The 20,129-nt window shown below is 33.4% G+C and overlaps 2 protein-coding genes across 3 annotated transcripts; both read left to right on the top strand.

The window, feature by feature from the left end:
• Positions 1-302: 302 nt before the first annotated feature.
• LOC112795683 (general transcription and DNA repair factor IIH subunit TFB1-1) lies at positions 303-15,227 on the top strand. 2 transcript variants are annotated; one of them, XM_025837771.3, is made up of 22 exons: positions 303-608; positions 2,340-2,477; positions 2,638-2,778; positions 3,578-3,656; positions 3,777-3,838; positions 3,988-4,048; positions 4,462-4,564; positions 5,202-5,277; positions 5,722-5,817; positions 6,543-6,587; positions 9,281-9,337; positions 9,451-9,606; positions 9,719-9,784; positions 10,839-10,962; positions 11,697-11,753; positions 11,832-11,941; positions 12,107-12,298; positions 12,489-12,602; positions 12,861-12,938; positions 13,858-13,905; positions 14,030-14,098; positions 14,812-15,227. In XM_025837771.3, exons 3-22 carry the CDS (start codon positions 2,698-2,700, stop codon positions 14,890-14,892), a joined length of 1,755 nt encoding a protein of 584 aa, XP_025693556.1. In that variant the 5' UTR covers positions 303-608; positions 2,340-2,477; positions 2,638-2,697; the 3' UTR covers positions 14,893-15,227. The 2 variants fall into 2 exon arrangements, with proteins under 2 accessions (XP_025693556.1, XP_025693558.1); XM_025837773.3 differs by having other exon boundaries at positions 441-608; positions 2,375-2,477.
• A 1,025-nt stretch (positions 15,228-16,252) lies between these two features.
• LOC112795682 (adenosylhomocysteinase) lies at positions 16,253-19,408 on the top strand. The gene is made up of 3 exons (XM_025837770.3): positions 16,253-17,662; positions 18,106-18,370; positions 18,733-19,408. Exons 1-3 carry the CDS (start codon positions 16,793-16,795, stop codon positions 19,212-19,214), a joined length of 1,617 nt encoding a protein of 538 aa, XP_025693555.2. The 5' UTR covers positions 16,253-16,792; the 3' UTR covers positions 19,215-19,408.
• The last annotated feature ends 721 nt before the right edge of the window (positions 19,409-20,129 follow it).

The raw sequence follows: 20,129 nt of genomic DNA, 5'->3' as shown, positions 1-20,129 counted from the left end.
ATGGTTATTTTTTTTAAATAATTAATTGAATTTTTTAAAAATTTAAAATTTAAAATTAAAAAAATTTAAAATTTAATATAAGATATTTGAATAAGAATTTTTAAATTTAGAATAATCTGAGAACGAATTTTTATTATTATGCTAAATAATTAGCCTATTATACACATTGTAGATATATCTTTTTGGCTTTTTAGCAAAATTCTTCATAATTTTATCCTTTTTTTTATTTTTTTTTAATCTATTGTACACAACTACACATGGTACACAATTAGTATTAGTTCCAATACTTTCTCTTTTGATACATATTAACTCTCTCGAAATAATAAATCAAACACAAATCCCAAAATACCCCTACCACTACTATCACACCGGATTCTCTGGTCACTTTACCGACCAATGGCCACTATTCGAAATCCCTAACCTTCTTCCCCATACTAACAGAACGGCAGCCACTCCTTTCTCCAGCATCTGCGGCCACTGCTCTGCGCTTCTCTCTCCACCGTTGTCGTTGCTACGTAATGCCTCTCCACCGAGACCGCAACCTTTGAGCTCATCGCCGATCTCCTCTCCTATCCTCTGCTCGTATACTGCCTACTTCGGAAACTTAGGTATGCGTTCTCGTTCTTCATCTTCTCATACTTGTCTTCTCTCTTTCTCGAACCTAAATTTGTGTCTCTTGTTTTATTATTTTGCTCTCACCTCTGTAAATTGAGTTTATTTATTTTTAAACCGTGGTATTTTTGTATGGTGTTTTGTGTCATTTTCTGGAACGATAGAACTTTGGCATTAGAATTTCCCTAATGGAATGAGCATTGATGGTGTGTTTCTTCTTCTATTTTTCTGTGCCTCTCTTGATACTTGATTTCTGATTATTTGATTATTGATTATTGAAGATTGATGACTTGATCGGTTAAGAATACGGATTAGTTGAATTTTTAAATTTTTTTTTTATCTATGTTTTTTTATTAAATTAGTTCTGATTTTGCCTCTTTATGAAAGAATGAACGAATTTAATTTAAGACAAATGGAAGGGTGAAGGCCTTAGTTTGCTTCTGTTTTGCTTGCCATTTAAGTTCACTAATCCATCTTCATTAAACAGAATGTAATAAGTGTCTTGCATATGATTGTTTGCAGTTCTTGATTTATCTTTTGTTGATGTAAGGAGACTCGTTTTTGGCTATGCTATTGATGACCGCTTGTTGAACCAACCATATTCCTGTCTTTTATTATTGTCTATGTAATTTTGTAAATTGCAAGATATCACACAGAATATTATTATTCATTATTGAAAACGTTGAGAAGTAGAAATACAATTATAGTGCTAAGAATTTTGCACTCTATCAAAACTACAGGTATGAGAAAAAAATTTCTTTTTGTTGTTTGTGGTAGAAATCTACTTAATCAGTGAACTCTTGCTCTGTCTATGCTTGAGGAAAATGAAAATGGCATTTTAATTTGCATAATCATCCAAACCTTGTTGATTTATTGATGTTAACCAACGAGAGAAACCAACTTTCTGTTCACTTTTAATGTGTATAATATAATGATAATGATTTGTGATTTGTTATGCTTTTATCTAAATAGATTGCTCTGCTATGCTTAATACACGATGTCATTGTGAGTGACAATGGAGTGTTTGTATGAGATATTGATGATGATGAGTAGATGGTAAAAAAAAAAAGGCAATAAAATGAGTTATAATATTCAACACCAGATTTCTTACATCATCTAGCAATGATTCAACAAAAATATTTGGATTTTTCACACACTTTAATAACAAAGATTACACAACATACACTCTTGAATGTTTTTTTTCCCCCTTCTCAGCTTAAAGGACTGCCTTTTTATAAGAAAACAGTTGAGTGTTTAAGTGCAAGTAGGTTAGAAGATTTCAACATTTGGGGTGCCGTTTTTCAACATTAGCCTTCGTAATTTAACCGGAACATCCAGAAAATAGCGCATGTGAAAAAGACCAAACCAGCTGGGAAATGAAAGTGTAGCTGGTCAAAGCCTATTAGCCTAGCACATGGTTGGAATTTTTTATATTGCTTTAAAGAGGATAGGAAGTGTATAAATAAAACATGATGCATGACATTAATAAACATGATGCATGGACATGTACCATATGATGGAGGGAAAATAATGAAGGATAATGTGAGGAAGATTGGATAATTCATAATTGCCTCAGGAGATGACTCATAAGCTATCAATCTGCTGCAATGTTTGTCCTATTAAGTAATAATATAGATTTATGATTTAATATTTTATTTTATTATAATCTGGTTATTCCGGATGAACCTTGTTTAAACTGGTTAGACCTCTAAACTTTTGACCTGCAGACCTGGTAGCCTGAACAGTTTGATGTCTGGGTCAGATTTCAGAACCTTGCTATGGAGTGTTAATATGCATGATTCCTGAAGCAGCTTGCTTCTGCTGAAAACGGACTTGCTGCCGTGCAACGTGATTTCTGCCCACTCGTATGCTATTGATCTTCAGCTCCTTGAATCACTTTTATTCCTCTCTCTCTCATCAATGCAAAATTTAACCCTTTACTTTTGATTAGTCATTTTCCTAAACACTCCCACAAAGGTCTCAGTTTTTGTTTGTGATGATTGGAGCTGCTGTTTCAATATTCAGGTTAATCGGTGTGAAATTTTGGATTGTTGTTGAGATTCTTTTGTTTTGGTGTGGCTAAGAATGTCATCAGGAAAAGTGGTTAAGAAAGCCAAGTACAAAGCCACTGTGAAGGACCCTGGTACTCCTGGTATCCTCGTATTGGTATGCTTCCTCCTCTTTTGAACCAATTCAATTGTCATTGTCTTCGTACAATTTTACTTATATTGTTTTTTTTTAAGTGTATTCTATGATTAAACTTTGAGCATGAGTGGGCTGAGTACAGACATGACTCATGTCAGTGCGCAATATTGTCTTTTGATACATGTAGCTGACCCCACCAACTGGGGTAAAGATTGTTGTTGTAATCTCATGGTCTATTCTATGATTAAACTTAACCTCTGGAATTTTGACCTGAAATAACTTGAAGAATGATACAGAAGGTTATCATTATCGATAGATTATGTTTGATATAAACTATCTCTTTGGTACTGTTAAACATTTCTGTTGATGTGCCATATATAAAATTGAATTGAGTGTCTGTGTTATATACCTTTGTACTCACAAGTCACAATGCATTGAAATTGGATTCTATATTATTATCAATAGATTGTTTGTCAGATGTAACAGATCCTATTCAGTGGAATCAGGTTGCTCATTGTTGTATTACTCCCTCTGTCATTAATTATTTGTACAGTGAGTTTCAAATATACCAAAATTTCCAAAGTGACAAATAATTTGTGAATTATTATTAATATTTATAATGGTAGTCTTGTTGGTGTCTTGTAATTTATGTATAAACTTGGTGATAAGCTTCTAGCTCAGTTGGCACTTGATATATTGTATTATACTGGTGTGTGATGACAGTATTTGAGGTTTGATTAAATAATTTGTGTAGCGAAGTAATTATGTTTGCTACAGATCAATGAATCATTTGTGCTGGAATGTTGTTTCCTCTGTGCAGACTGAGGAAAAATTTGTTTTCAAGCCCAATGATCCTACATCAAGCAACAAACTTGAAGTCGATTTCAAATTTATAAAGAGTACTTATGACCCGTATTTTTATCTTATTGTTAGTTTTCGAATGTTCCTTGTCCATGTTGTTTGCAACTTTAATTCTTTGGGCTTGATGTCTTTTCCTTTTTATTGCTTAAAAAATTTAGGTCATAAACACACTAAAGAGGGATCCAACAAACCACCATGGCTTAACCTCACCCATTCACAGGTGTTTCATTGGTTTATTTTAACCTCTTGCTACTCCTTTCTGCTGTTGTTCCATTTTTTTGTATACTATAGTTCACTTAGTATTAAATTGTTTTGAAATTTTTAATGTCTTCTCATGCTGAATGAACTCTAATTAAAAATGTTGTTCAGGGAAGTTACATATTCGAATTAGAAACCTTCTCAGATCTTCATGTTTGCCGGGAACTAGTGGGTAAGTTTCTATCATGGAATCACAATATAGGTCTTTTTTCTTTTATTTAGCTTTTAAATGTCCTTCTGAGGGCTTTATTGATTAATATTTTGTACAATTGAATTGTGGCACACTGCCATTCAGCTTAAGTTCTACATTTATAAATCATTCTGTTTCTATGCCTTCACATTGATTGCATTATATATTTATTACTCTGGTAACATTTGCTAGATAAAAAAAAATGATGCATCATGCAGTTACCAATTTCACGTTTCCAAAGATTGCAGTGTCTTTCCTCCTTTTTCTCAATTTTCATCATCCAATTTTATTTTCAATATGAAAGTATCTGATCATATGAAGCAAATTTGGAGTTATCAATTTCATTTATTTGTTTTCTATAGCCTTCCAATGTGTTGTCTGCTTTGTTTGAGCAGGTATTGCCCTTAGCAAGCATGGAGAAGCTGCAAAAGTCGTTTCGGAGGAACAATTGAGTGCTGCTGAAATGGGACAAAGAATTAAGCTATTACAAGAAGATAGGTATTTATTTTACAAAAATGCACTTTGATTCTTTTTCTGGAAAGTGTTATTTATCAGTGATCTTGTTTTATTATGGCGGACTCTTTATTTGTGTGCATGGTTCTACTTTACAATATTTTATTGATGAATTTCCTATTCCTTTTTTCTATTTATGTTTAATTTTTTTTGTTTTCATTTTTGCTGTCTTTGAAACTTGTCAATATGTTTCCTCTTCCGGAGCTTACATCTGTCAATGATCAGTGAATTTTATCTTTCATATATTTTCTGAAATTACTTCCAGATGGAAGTGATGCTAAAATCTTGTAACAAGGAGAAATATATTTCTTTATTTTTATCAAAATCTACATTGTTCCACAAAAAAATTTTTCCCTGGTGAATTAACATGGTTTAAATGATAGCAATGTGTTTAATTAAAATCCAAACTTACAGAGGCCTTTTTGATCAAGGTGTCTTTGATACCATGCTTTTACTTCAAATGTTACAATCTCTAATTACTCTGGCTCAGAGTATTGAACAGGTCTCATTTTAGTAATTATAGGAAATTTGAATATGTTCTGCTTGCTATTGGGTTATCTTTGGTTCTGATATTCATGCTTCCCTCAATGTTATTGATTTTGCTAAAGTACAACTTATGCAGCAAGTTGCAGAAGCTTCATAAAGAACTTGTGGCTAGTGGAAAGCTGACAGAATCAGAATTTTGGGCCACAAAGAAGGTAAATATTTTTGAGTGCAATGTAATGTTAATTTTTATTTTTTCCAGGCTTGCAAATGGCATTTGTATTTTAAACTCTAGTGAGACTTATATGGTCAACAAGGTGTGGGGTGATATTATGATTCATGAAAGGTTTTTTATGCATGGAAAAGAACTATGTGAAGGATTTTGCTATTAATGTATTTTTCCTATAGCACCTTGTTTTTTAAGTGGTTTCCCTAGGCGATATGCAAAGGGATTGGACAGCTTTGCCATATTGGTTTTTCCCTTTACATTTTTCAGTTGTTTTTATTCTTGCTTTCTTTCAATGTAATTTTCTTCTTCTCATGTTAGTCAATTTTTTCTTTTGCAACTTTATTATTCTTATTATTGGTGTTGTTATTATTATTGTTATTGTTATTGTTGTTGTTGTTGTTATTATTATTATTATTATTATTATTTTCAGCAATTACTTGATCGAGATGAAAACAGGAAGACAAAACAACAAATTGGTTTTAAGAATTCTTTGATCTTCGACACAAAGCCTACAAGTGATGGTCGGGTATGATAATGCTTCTTTTTATATTGGTTCTCTATCTCTCTGATTACACTTGGATGTGTCACTGATCACTACATTCTTGGATGTCTTTATGAGAATGCTGTATATTTGGTATCTGTATCTTGTATTTAGTTTGTCTGATGTCAAATTGAATGCCAGGCTTTGTGCTTTTCCCTTGAGTGAATGGAGGAATAGAAAATTGGATAGAACATGAAATATGATTGATGGACTCAAGAAATCCCAAACTAAATGTTCCCAGTACTAGGTATATATGAATCATGTATTTGAAAGATCAATACTGATTCTGCAACTTTTCAACAAGAATAGAGTAGATATATGCTACTGCTACTTTTGGTCATGTAAATCAATAATCAGATCATCCTTGGATGGCATTGCAACATTTCTGATAGAAACAGAAAGTGAAGAGAAGATGTGAATTAGATTCTGTTATTGATGACTGAGTTTATATATATATATATATATATATATATATATATATATATATATATAGACTACAGGGGGCATAGGTGACATACTGACATTCTACACTTGTGTTAGTTACATCTCTTAAAGCTCTAACTGATTTTGATCCTTCTAGACTTCTCTAGACTCTTCAACTTGCCTCTATTGATTTCATTGTGTCTATATGCTTTATTTATTCCTTTTTCCCCCTTCAGGAGTATGCATATGTAATCATAATCAATTACTTTGCTTGTTTTATTTTGCAGATAAACCAGGTTAAATTTCAATTGACACCGGAGATAAAATATCAGGCATGCTTCATATAGCTCTTCCCTATATCAATCAACTGGCTTTTCCAGTCAAACTTAAATCTTGAATAAATGTGGTATTGGTTTTTTGGTGGGTGGTAATGCAAAGAATTTTAGCTAGATAATCATCATGTTTTCAATGTGATATGAAGCTCAAATATTCTAAAGTTTAGACTTTTTCACATAATTTTGCCAAACAAACAGAAGTGCTGGTTTTGTACTAATTTATTGAAGCTTGCTTTTTTATAAAAACGATTTATATAAGCTTCTAGCTGATGTGAATGTGAACTACATGCTTCCTGCTATATATATATATATAAGAGATTTGCACAATCTTACATTTCTTGTTGCTTAGGTTCTTAATTATTCTCTAGAAGCTTTCATAAAATTCTATAGTTGGGAGTTCATTTTTGAACTTCACGTGAAGAGATGGAATTAATTTGTACCATCATCCTTGTGTTTTGGCTTGTCTATATTATTTTGTTTTTGGACTCTATTCTACCATTTAGCAGTTGCATGTGGTTTAGCGGTAAACTTATTTTCTTGCTATATTAGTTTGGTGATAAGTGTCTGAAAATTAATATTTGATTGAATCAGCTGTTCAGCACTATCGTGGATATTTTTTTTTCCGTGGTTTTTTTGTTTTATTTTTCTTCTTTGTTGGTTAAGGAAATTCACGAAGATCTTTTAAGTTAGTCCTAGTTTTTCACAAATAATGGCAATATTTAAAATGTTAGACTAAGTTTGATGTATATATAATGAATTATGACTCTTAAATGGGCCCTCATTTAAGGCATTTATAACATGGGAGCAAAAACATACTTTTAGGCTGCCATTATCTCGAGTTTTGAACTTCTTTTTATATTAAGGATAAGGTGGATGTTAGTTTTCCCCAGTCTTATAACTAAAACCTTGTGGAGTTTGGTGAAGGATAGCGGCCTTTTCTATTTGTAGCAAATTATAATAATAAGTTTCATTGTTTACTAAGTGGTGAAGCATTGATCAATTTTTCGGTTGCATGTGTCTTCATGTATCGAGGAAAAGCCTATAATTGGGTGGCTTAAGAAGTCATATGCCAGGTGCTAGAGAAAATTGGATTTCATATGTATGTTTCAGCTGTTCAGGATATACAACTAGGATTTTGGGTGTGTTTCAGCAGTGATTATTATGTGAATGATTGAGGGAAAGAACTACACAGCTTATAAGGTTTTACCTACACTAAACTAATCATCCTTCATAATTACAATGTCTAATAAAGGAGAAACTAATGATCCCTACTTTATCCTAATTGACTCTAATTGATCCTAATTGATACATAAAGGAACTTTAATATCAACATTTCCCCTCACGCTATATCATATATATCATATACACCAAGCTTGCTACAAATGTAGTTACCATGAGGGCCTCTAACAGACTTCGTAAAAATATCAGCCAATTGATAATTGGAATTAACAAACTTAGTGACAATTTCTTTAGACATAATCCTTTGTCTTATGAAATAACAATTAACCTCTAGGTGTTCAATTCTCTCATGGAATACTGGGTTAGAGGCAATGTGAAGTGTGTTTGATTATATCATAATATAACTTCATTTCTGTAACTGTCCCAAACTTTTCTGAAAGTATTTGTTTAACCCATCATATTAACTCACACGGCACTAGTGTCATGGGGTGATACTTTGCCTCTGCACTTGATCGAGCAACAACACCGCTTTTTGACTTTTCCATGATATAAGATTGCCACCAAGAAAGGAGAACCTGCCCAATCTGCATCACAATACCCAATTACTTGGGTTTTTCGTTTATATCTGTATAGTAGTCCTTGACCAGGGGCTCTTTTGATGTACTTCACAATCTGCATTATAGCATCCCAATTATCAGTGCAAGGAGACTGCATAAACTGACTCACTACACTAATAGGATATGAAATATCTGGTCTAGTAATAGTGAGGCAGTTTAGCTTCCCTACAAGTCTTCAACATCTCCTTGGATCAGGATAATACTCTCCTTGATCAGCAACAATTTACTATTAGGATCCATTGGGCTGCCAACATTTTTGCAATTCAACAGACCACTTTCTTCCAATATATCAAGGGCATATTTTCTTTGTGATATAGCAACACCATTTTTAGATTGAGCCACCTGAATACCAAGTACTAGAGTTCCCCAAATCCTTATTCAGAAAGTGATGAAATAGATGTTTCTTGAACTGAATTATCCGTTCATGATTATTATGAGTAATGACTATATCATCTACATAAACAACCAAATATATTCATTGCCCATGTGAGTTGTGTTGATAGAACCCTGAGTCGTCAGATTGATGTGAGTTGTGTCAAAAGTACACTACGTGTTCAGTTCGATCCTTTTCATGCCAAATCTTTGAACAATAGAGCTGAACTTTCCTAACCAAGCTCGGGGGATTCTGGATTATCTTGGACTAGGATGCACCATATAGAATGTCTGTTCAACTAAGATGTGAGCGTGGGGTAGCAACATTTTGGACTTGACATACTATAAGTTGGACTTATTTATTTGTGGCTGTTTGGGTAGGATGGATCACTATCCTCTATCTGTATTTCAATCCATTTTTCTAATATAATTGTATATTGCTTTTCACTAAAATAAGAAAGAAGAAAAAAGTTTGACATGTGGACTTATTTCTTTACTTTCTTTGTATTATTGTCTTTCCAGATTTTTGCCCTAAAACCAGCTGTTCACCAGGCATTCCTCAATTTTGTGCCTAGTAAGGTACGTTGAGTTATTAAAATTTGTAATATCCTCCTTGATAATCATTTACATTTGTTTATCTGTCGCTTTGGATAACAAGTCTTTTTATTTTCGCATTGGTGTCCAAATTCAAGATGAGTGAAGTAGATTTTTGGAACAAATATTTTAAAGCTGAATATCTCCATAGTACCAAAAATGCTGTTGCAGCAGCTGCGGAGGCAGCTGAAGATGAGGATCTTGCTGTTTTTTTGAAAGATGATGAGATATTGGAAATTGAAGCTCGAAAGAAGGTCTTTCTTTCGTTTCTGTTGTACTCTCCTTGATGATCTTTTGGGTCTCCTCTCTAATATCATTTATTTTTACCTCGGTATTTTTTTCTGCTATTTGTATCCGCATTTGCAGGTTCGGCGGGTTGATCCTACTTTAGACATGGAAGCAGATCAAGGAGATGATTACACTCATCTTCCTGTATGGTGAATGAAACTATTCCTTAGTCTCACATAGGATGTTTTCTTACATTGATTTCATAACTCGTGCAAAGTTTGCCCTATTTGAAAGTAACGATTTGCAACTTGTAGCTATTCTTTGTCAAACTGCAATTACACTTTCCCACTATTTTAGTTAGAGGATAATTGGCAGTAAACTATGTTGGCATGGGTTTTGTTTCAAGGATATAAACCAATATTCAGTAGGGTTTTTCTTCATTTTTTAAGACTGGGAACAATGAAATACACAAGCAAAGGGAATATATTTCACTCAGACCATCTTTTAGTCTTGTATGAAGTTGCTAAAGTATGTAAACCAAGTGACAACAGTTCTGCTTGAAATTTTGTTGCAGAAGGCAGTTAGTTAAAGGATTCACTATTTTAGTGTCATTAAGAAGCCCATAATACTCACTTTCTGGTGATTTTGAAATAGACAAATATATACCCATTGCTTGGTTGCCAAAGTTGGTTTGAGCCATAAAGTCTATGGGGCCTTAAAGTGTACCTTGTTTACTTAGAAATAGAGAAAAGGGAAATGATGGAGGAAACTCTGGGAAAATGCTTGAAAGTGCATTTTCTGTCTTCCTCAGTGTCTTGTGATCACCAGTGCCATCCTGACTGACTTGTTCCCTCTGCTGCTGCCTCAACCGCTGGTAAATCTACCCCGCCAAATATGAACTATCCTCTTTCTTTACCCACATCTCCATAATGATGAGAGATCGTGTATTGAGACAAGAGAAGTGCAAGAGCTGCAAATTGTTGTTCCAAAAATAAGATAAAATAAAATCCAGGCTCAAGTGAATATGCTACCCTTATATTCTTATAGCTGTTTGGACGAAACCTATAATAAACTGTCTTCATTGATTATCCATTATAGCAAGTCATTCGTATTCCATACAATATGCTGCCAATCATTTAGTAGTTAATGAAAAGTGCTCCATACATGCATAGTTATCTTTTTGTGCTGTTGGGTAAGAAGTACAAGGGCTGCATTGTTCTCCTGCATCCTAATATTTTTCTCTCTATTCAATGAGAAGGATCATGGAATCTTCCGTGATGGTAGCAAGGAAATATCTGAAGCTCAAAATTCTCTATATCGGAGAACATTGTTGCAAGATCTTAATAGACAAGGTGCAGTTGTTCTTGAAGGGAAAACTTTAGGTAATTCTTCGACCCACTTTTACGGATTTTCTGTGTTTCTAATATGATTATGTTGTACTTTTTAATTTTGATTTAGTATTAGCCATGTTTTATGTCGTGTGTCAATTTTCATAGAGCATGCGTGTTGTACTTTTCTATTAATTGTATCTCTATAAGGAGGATAAAAGAAAACCTTTCTCATAATATGGTTAAAAATTCCCAAATTCTCAATGTGCTTTACTCCTATACTGATATTAAAGGTGGTTTCTGATTATGTTCTCTGGGTATTTGTTCAAAGGGAAAATACAAGAGAGAAACTGCATCACATACACCAGCTAGGGTTTTGTTTGTTCCACTGGTGTTCTATCTGATTGTGTTCGTTATAGAATAGGATAAGAGCATATGTAGTTGTCAGTGCACATCACTTATCCTACCATACTGTGAGTTATATTCTGCTATGGTAGCATGAATAACATGATGCAATAGCATGAACAGTAATTGAAAAAGGTTCTTCCTGCACAAAGATTTGTGTTTTTACTACCGGTAATAAATAGTAACTATGTGATTGGTTTTTCCCCCCCTGGAAATATAATGGAGAAGTTTTCTGTTTTGAAAGTATGCAACTTGTTCTGTTTCAAATTTTCTCTTAATTGAATTGGATAGGACCAAACCTTATTCCATTGTGTTTGTGTTAGATTTTTTTCTTACTCTCAATGGTCTAGTCTGATGAATGGGGTTTCAAAATACAAATGTAGATATAGAAATGGAAAACCCAAGAGCAGCAGCAGAAGTTCTTGCCCGGAGAAAACAGGGTTAGTCTGGCTAACTTCTTTGTTGCTCATTTCCTTTCTATTCATGTGGAGAAAGCTCTTATTCAATCCACTATATAGAATCCGATGGGGTTTTAGAAGATGAAAGACATAACAGAATTTCTAAGATGACCCAGATTGAGGATCTTCAGGCACAGGATGATCATCGTTTTGCACCACTCTGCATCAAGGTCCAACTTTGTCTCCAGAATTAAGTGCCAATTATTATTGTAGTACTTTTTTCGTATAGTTCTAGTGCATAATCAAATTATAAAATTATACTTTAATTCAATATTTTCTTTTGGGCTTAAAATAATTGTTGTTTGTTATGACTTTTATGTCTGTTTTTTTACCAGGATCCTCGTGACTATTTTGATTCCCAACAAGTTAATGCAGTAAAAGCATTGGATGATTCCCAAGCTGGAATGGAGAAAATAAAATGCAGTTTGAGTTCTGAGGAAGCCTACAGCTCTCTGAGGGACTCCATACTAAAGATCAAAGCTTCAGGATTAAGGGATCCTTTATTTAGTCCTGAGGTTGCTCTCAAGGTAATGACATATTTGTGTTGCATAATGCATAATTCTTTCATTTTAAAGATAAAGTTTTTGAGTAGTTGACAAATTCATATTATATTTTTATCACTCTATATTATGCTAAGACAACATTTTCTCCTGTCTTGTTGCTTCCCTTTTAACTATGATTCTGTCATAAATAATGAAGGTGTTTATTACTTTTCAGGTCCTTAATGAATTGACCAAAAATATCTCAAGCACCAAATCTCATATAGGGAAACATTCTCAGGATAGCGTCCTTGATATATTGCCCACCTCAACTAAGGAGAAACTACTAGATGTAAGTTAACCCGTATTAGTTTTGAGGTCTTTGGAAAGGGAAGATGCCAAGCAAAAAAAGAATAGAAATGGATAGAAAAGAAGGAAAAGGGATAAGGGGATAATTTTTCAAGTTTTGCTTATTATTTGAGAAAGTGGCATGTGTTGCTCTTATTTTCAAGTAGTATGGCTTTCAGTTTTATTTATATTGCTAGTTTTGGGTTATCCACTTATCCTAAATGCCCTTATATATATTTCTGTGATGTCTCCTTCCTTCCAGCATTGGGTTTGCAGTCAGGAATTGCTGAGGCATTTTTGGTCTTCATATCCAATTACAACACAAAACCTTGCAAATAAGGTAAATGCTGAGCTTTTGTGATTTCACTAAGAACTATTTATTGTTGCAAATTGCACCACAAAAATGTTGAGACAATTATTTTCTGAGTTCATCGTATATCAATTGATTTTGTCGTGAATGTTATTTTTTTATTTATTTTTTCCTGCTACCCTTCTCTCTCTCATCCCATTGATTTTAAGGAGCAGTGCTTTCAGCACATTATATTATAATTTCATATTTATTTATGTCTCTTCTAATACTTTGGTGCCTACTTTGTAAGAAGTTCCTTGACATATGGGATATTCATTAGCTTGATAAGTGTCCTGGTTAATCAGTTTTGTCAAAATTTTGGTTGATTATATAATCAATTTTGCTTGCTTTAATAATGATTTATAATTAAAGTTTAAAATTCTAACATGCTTAATCACTTGATCAGATTTAGTTATAAGATGTTATATAGTAACTACTGAACTATTATCTTCACCTTGTGGACTTATGATTGAGGCCTAACTTAATTGATCAATGGAGATTTTGATGTCTTGCCAAGGAACCACTAAACCGAGCAGTTAAAACAGTAATATAAGTAATGTACGTCATATGAGTTCGTGATGTTTAATAATTCCGAAATAGGTTCCAAGGACTATTATTAATAAATAAATTTTGTTGGTCATGTAACATTGCTCTTATCAATGTTCTGCTCGGATCAGTCTTTCATTGAGCATTACTTCCTTTTCTTTTCTAAAGTTAATTATTATTGGCACTGCAGTGATTGATTAGTTACGAGTTAGATGTGATGAGAGGGTTTCTATTGGTTTATGACATTGATGGTGACGTGCCCTTGTATGCATATGCTTCTATTTTTATGTAGTGATTCATCAAAAATTGCCCTAATTTCATTTTATCATGTCTAATGCCTCGTTCATGTCAAAATTAAATACAGACCAGAAGACTAAAGGATGCCATATCACAAGTGTATTCTAAACTCGAGGTATTTATTTAGCCAAAAAAAAAAAGAAATCCACTAGCATATATGCTCTGTATTAGTTTCATTAGTAGTAAACATTTAATTTTTGTGTTAACCTGTTCCCATTTTCTTTTTGGTTGATTCCCAGGAAATAAAGGTATCTGCAAAGTCGGACCTGCGGCACCAGGTTTCCCTTATTGTCCACCCTATGCAGCAGGTAACCATACCATACTCATTTGACCATGTTTCATTGTTTGTTCTTAAATTTCTGCTTGTCCTGCCTCCGGAGTAGACGAAGTAAAATCGAGAAGCGGAATCAGTTTTTGAGCAAGTTAATTATTATATTTTAAAGATGGGAGGGGCATAAAAAAAAAACTATTATGTTATTATCATTAATTGAATAAATAGGTTTTGGAGAAGAAAAGCATCGAGCACTTTCCCGACCAACCAACCCCTCCCTCATACAGAGTTGTTTTTGCCACCTAATTCTTTTGTCTTTATATTCAATTGGATGTATTTCCATCAATAGAATGCCATGAAAAAATAGGAGGATGTATTTTCATTAATGACTAATCCTATAGAGTTTTATCTTAAGGTAATTGAAGTTTTAGGAGAATTTCTTGTCCAATCTTCTTGTCAAAGCATTGCAACATTTATAGTTAGGTACTTAGGTTTTGATTTTACTATCTTCATCTTAGTGGTCAATGTTCTGATAAAATCCCCTTTTGATGAATGTACTATGCTATCATTTTTTTTAATTATTTTCCGATATTCAAACAATTACATCCAAATTGTTTAAATCCTGCGTTTACAAGCAGAAAGTCCTAATTGTCCTAGTTAACTCATTGTATTTTGTTACTATTTTCGAAATCCCTAGTGCTTGTTGCCTCTTATTATTGACATTTGAAAACGATAACATTTTTGGTGCAGGCTCTTGATGCTGCCTTATTACATTATGATGCTGACATTAGGAAACGAAACGCAAAAGGAGCGAAGCCCAACGGTTTTTAGGAGGCATTCCCCAGCATCATCCCAAACACAGTTTAGGGATGTAGATTCCGACAATTTTGCCGAGACATGAAAAGTCATATTGCTATTCTTCTATATACCATGGTGAAAATTTAAAGTAGTAGCGCGAATCTTATTATATAGTTATTAGTTAACATGCAACACAGAATTAACATAGTTCCTTACATAGTCCAAATGAATTTACATAAAAAAATTTGCGCATTTAGAAGAATTTAGCTCCCACACGTTGTATTATACTATTATGTTACTGCTGCTGCATTTCAAAGCACTGCTTCCATTAAATGAGAACTGAAAAACGTGGTTAATTTGATTGATTATGCATGTCCTTTTTATTGAAGAATATGTATATTAATAATATCCTAAATTAGTCTCTAAGGACTGTTTAGTCTGACATTTTAGTTTCTAACAAAATTTAATTACGAAAAAAGTCATTAAAGAATTATTTTGGTACAATCCACATCTTAGTTTCACCATGATGGATAACGGCATTTTTCTATGTGGATTGTTAAATCGTCACATCACCCATAAATGTCACGTATATAATATTGGATAAATTAGTCTTTATGCACAATAAGCAAAATTGTGTTTTGCAAATATTAGGAGTGTTGATATTTATAGAAACTAATATATCTTTTTAATTTTTTTTAGGGACTAAACTGAGAATTTTAAAATTCAATTGTCTTTTTAATACGAGTGATGCTATAGTGAATATTGAAGTCTTGGCGAAAAATAAAGATTATTTCTTTTAGTAAAAAAAATTAACAAAAAAATTTATATTATATATATTTTTTTATAAATTTGGTAAACAATTTTACTTTTTATTAAAGAAATTCCCTTTTAATAATATGATGACAACTAAAATCTTTATATTTGTAATCCTTTTTAATATTCTAGCAATCACAAACCTACTACAAATGTTTTAGATTTTAATGATGCTGGATGTAATTTATTAAAATAATGTTTGGTTCTTTGGTTTTTAGATTTTCACCATGATGGATGTAGTCTAATAAATAATTTTATTTTTCATTTTGATCAAATTCTATTTGAATTTATATTCTATTTAGGTAAGTTCACTTTAATATGTGCTTTTTTCTTAGTTTGCTAGTCTTGCTTTACAATTTTTTTTTTTTGTGACTTATTATAACTTATTTTATTTATTCATTTTGTCATGCTTAATATTATAATAAATCATAATTGTGCTAAAGGACACTATTTATGTATTTATCCATTGTTTGCAATTCAATAATAAGCCAAAATACTATTCGATCATTGTTTTGAACTAAGTCATAATAAGTTGAAGAACTACTATTCCAAACTAGGCTTGTTTGAAAAGGTTTAGAAGTTTGTTTTTTTTTTTTTTACTTTTAAAATTATAAAAAGTTACAGAATTATTATTTGGTATAAGTTTTAAAATTAATTTGTGACTTCTCAAAAAATTATTTAAAGTATTTATAAATAAGTTAAAAATATAATTTCTTTTTTTCTAAGTACGTTCTATCACTCCTCTTTTAAAATAAGCATTTTGGTAACATGATTGATTAATAATTTGATTAAAAATTTTATAAACACTAAAACTTAATCGCATATATTTATACATAGTGTTTCATGGTTTTTTTAACACAACGAAATACGAAAACCTAACCAAGCATAGTGATCAAATACTATGTCACAATAAAACAATCATATATATACATGTAATAATGGTTGTTGGTTGATTTTAGGATAAATATACGATAGTTACGTTGTCTATCAAAATAACTAGCCAATTCAAGTTGGTATAGAATTAGTTTATTAGGAAAAGTATAGGTAATAAACTAAAATAAAGAAAAAGAAAAATATAAAAATTAAAAATTAAAAAGCATTCCCATCCAATTGTAGTAGCATGTGTTTGTTTTGGGTGGTTTATAGTCACTCAGCACCAACAACGGATCTTCCATTTTCCATTCAAACCCTATATATACACTCCCTCACAACCCCCACTCTACTCGCTCACTCTCCACAACACTCTCTTTCTCCATTCTCTATTCTCACTTCTCCATCAATGGCGTTACTCGTCGATAAGACCACCAGTGGTAGAGAGTACAAAGTTAAGGACATGTCCCAGGCCGACTTCGGCCGCCTCGAGATCGAGCTGGCCGAAGTAGAAATGCCTGGGCTTATGTCCAGTCGGGCTGAGTTCGGCCCGTCACAGCCCTTCAAGGGAGCCCGCATCACCGGCTCCCTTCACATGACCATCCAGACAGCTGTCCTCATCGAGACTCTCACCGCTCTCGGCGCTGAGGTCCGCTGGTGCTCATGCAACATTTTCTCCACGCAGGACCACGCCGCCGCCGCCATCGCTCGCGACTCCGCTGCCGTCTTCGCCTGGAAGGGCGAGACCCTCCAGGAGTACTGGTGGTGCACCGAGAGGTCCCTCGACTGGGGACCTTCCGGTGGCCCTGACCTCATCGTGGACGACGGTGGCGATGCCACGCTGCTCATCCACGAAGGAGTCAAGGCCGAGGAAGAGTACGAGAAGACGGGTAAGTTACCAGACCCGTCTTCTACGGACAATGCGGAGTTCCAGATCGTGTTAACGATCATAAGAGATGGGTTGAAGACGGATCCCAAGAAGTACCATAAAATGAAAGAGAGGCTTGTTGGTGTGTCCGAGGAAACTACCACCGGTGTCAAGAGGTTGTACCAGATGCAAGCCAGTGGGACCCTCTTGTTCCCTGCCATCAATGTTAATGACTCTGTTACCAAGAGCAAGGTATATTATCTTCAGTTTTGTGTTCTCATTGTGTTGGATCTGTGGTTTGATTGCAAATTACGATAAATCTGAACGTGTTTGTTTTGTTTTTTATTGTTTGTTTCAAGAATTATTCTCGATACTAGTTTTGGTTATTGAAATGATCATTTAAATATGTAAGGAATTTCTCTGGTTTCCGAAAATTGTTTCTATATTGGGTTTGAAGTTGGATCTATCAACTGTTTGATGAAAGGATCAGAGTTTGTTTATTATCAATTAATAAGAAGAAACAAGTGGGACGTGGAATCTAATCTATCATATTTGATTCTATGGAGTCATCTAGTTATAAATTATAGCATGTTCTGTAATCCTCTGTTATTTTTTGGTCTAACTATGTTTGATTTGGATGCATGAATATAAAATGACAATTTGTCTAATAAAACTTGTTTGATCTGTGACGACAGTTTGATAACCTCTACGGATGCCGTCACTCTCTCCCTGATGGGCTGATGAGAGCCACCGACGTCATGATCGCCGGCAAGGTTGCCGTGATTGCCGGCTATGGAGATGTGGGAAAGGGCTGCGCCGCCGCAATGAAGCAGGCCGGGGCGCGAGTCATTGTGACCGAGATCGATCCCATATGCGCCCTCCAAGCTCTCATGGAAGGCTTCCAAGTCCTGACCCTTGAGGATATCCTCTCAGAAGCTGACATCTTTGTAACCACCACAGGTACTGATTTTCAACTATTAAATTCACGTATTTACCAAATTTAATTTATTATATTAGATTCACTCTTTTGAATCTATTACTTAAGAGTAACAGGAGAAAGCTAAAATATAATAGTATCAGCTATGTTTGAAGTAAAATTTGAAAATGATATGAATTAACCTCTAGATTAAAAAAAGATATATTATTAAGAAGAGTGCTAAGAATCAGCAAATTTTGTGATTTATAATTATCAATTAGTTATCATTAGTGATTTTAATGGTGTGAGATTACTCGCTTTGCTTTTGCTGGTTAAGTGCTTGCCAGATTTCAATAAAACTGGTGGCCACTTAGAGTTTTTCCAATTATTAATATGTGAGTTTCAGGTAACAAGGACATCATCATGGTGAGTCACATGAAGAAAATGAAGAACAATGCGATTATCTGCAACATTGGGCACTTCGACAACGAGATAGACATGCATGGACTTGAGACATACCCCGGCGTGAAGCGCATCACGATAAAGCCTCAGACTGACAGGTGGGTGTTCCCGGAGACGAACTCCGGCATCATCGTGTTGGCCGAAGGGCGTCTGATGAACCTTGGGTGCGCAACAGGGCACCCAAGTTTCGTGATGTCGTGTTCTTTCACAAACCAAGTGATTGCTCAGCTTGAACTTTGGAAGGAGAAGGGGACAGGCAAGTATGAGAAGAAGGTTTATGTTTTGCCCAAACACCTTGATGAGAAGGTTGCTTCTCTTCATCTTGGAAAGCTTGGCGCTAAACTCACAAGGCTTAGCAAAGATCAAGCTGATTACATTAGTGTGCCTGTTGAGGGTCCCTATAAGCCTGCTCATTATAGGTACTAATAACATGTCATTATCATGATGATTATGATGATATTCATGTCAACAAGTGCCAAGGACTAGATTATTATTTCATTCTTTTGTGTTTTTTTGGTAGTGGTAGTTTGTTGGATTTTTGTTAGGGTGTGTTTCATTTGGAATCTTGGAAAGAACAAGTGTAGTGGAAAATCTATCAAATGGATTTGAATAAGGATTTATCGTTGGGTTTTCTGTTTGATATAGAATTATTTTTTCGCGTAGCTATAGTTTGTATTATTTCTGTTAATTTGGCAGGTTGAAAGATAATAATGTATTGAAAAACAAAATGGAATGAATCGAAAAGATTAAGGACAAAATTAAATAAAATTAAATATTAGAAATATTTTAAAAAAAATCACAAATATTATAAATAAAAAATATATTTTATTTATTTTTATTTAAATGATGAATATAAAGATTAATTATTTTTATATGCGTAATATCGTAACACCAAATTAGAAAATCGGTTGAATACGGTTAATGTTAAAATAATTTTTGATAATGTCATTTTGCACATAATATTTTTACATTATATATTTATATGAATTCTTCGGAGAAAAAAAAAAGGTAACGCTACCAAAATAAGAGTGACGATATCCCTCTCCACAAATTATTGATATAGTTCATTTCTTAATTATAATTATTTAGTCGCATGATAATACATTGACCAAACTTTGGGTATTTGTTCACAGGAACAAATATGTGAACAAATACTATTATATATATACATATATATATATATATATATATATATATATATATATATTTAATAATGTGCAGTTAGCTTACACAAGTTAGAGTCCATGTGCCACGGTGATAAACAAAAACAAGAAGTATGAGTCTTTTTTGTGGAATTCAAAGAATTTGACTTGTCAAAGTATTCATTTTTTTAATATATTG

This window comes from Arachis hypogaea, chromosome 4 (assembly GCF_003086295.3).
Source record: "Arachis hypogaea cultivar Tifrunner chromosome 4, arahy.Tifrunner.gnm2.J5K5, whole genome shotgun sequence".
NCBI classification, from domain to species: Eukaryota; Viridiplantae; Streptophyta; class Magnoliopsida; order Fabales; family Fabaceae; genus Arachis; species Arachis hypogaea.
This window is presented reverse-complemented; position numbering and strand designations above follow the sequence as displayed.

Excerpts from the sequence above, each read along its gene's own strand:
- LOC112795682 (XM_025837770.3), top strand. The coding sequence starts at position 16,793 with ATGTGTTTGTTTTGGGTGGTTTATAGTCACTCAGCACCAACAACGGAT. Across the intron at positions 17,663-18,105 it reads ACTCTGTTACCAAGAGCAAG|TTTGATAACCTCTACGGATG; the intron begins GTATATTATCTT and ends CTGTGACGACAG. Across the intron at positions 18,371-18,732 it reads CATCTTTGTAACCACCACAG|GTAACAAGGACATCATCATG; the intron begins GTACTGATTTTC and ends TGTGAGTTTCAG.
- LOC112795683 (XM_025837771.3), top strand. The coding sequence starts at position 2,698 with ATGTCATCAGGAAAAGTGGTTAAGAAAGCCAAGTACAAAGCCACTGTG. Across the intron at positions 6,588-9,280 it reads CACCGGAGATAAAATATCAG|ATTTTTGCCCTAAAACCAGC; the intron begins GCATGCTTCATA and ends TTGTCTTTCCAG. Across the intron at positions 12,299-12,488 it reads GTCCTGAGGTTGCTCTCAAG|GTCCTTAATGAATTGACCAA; the intron begins GTAATGACATAT and ends ATTACTTTTCAG.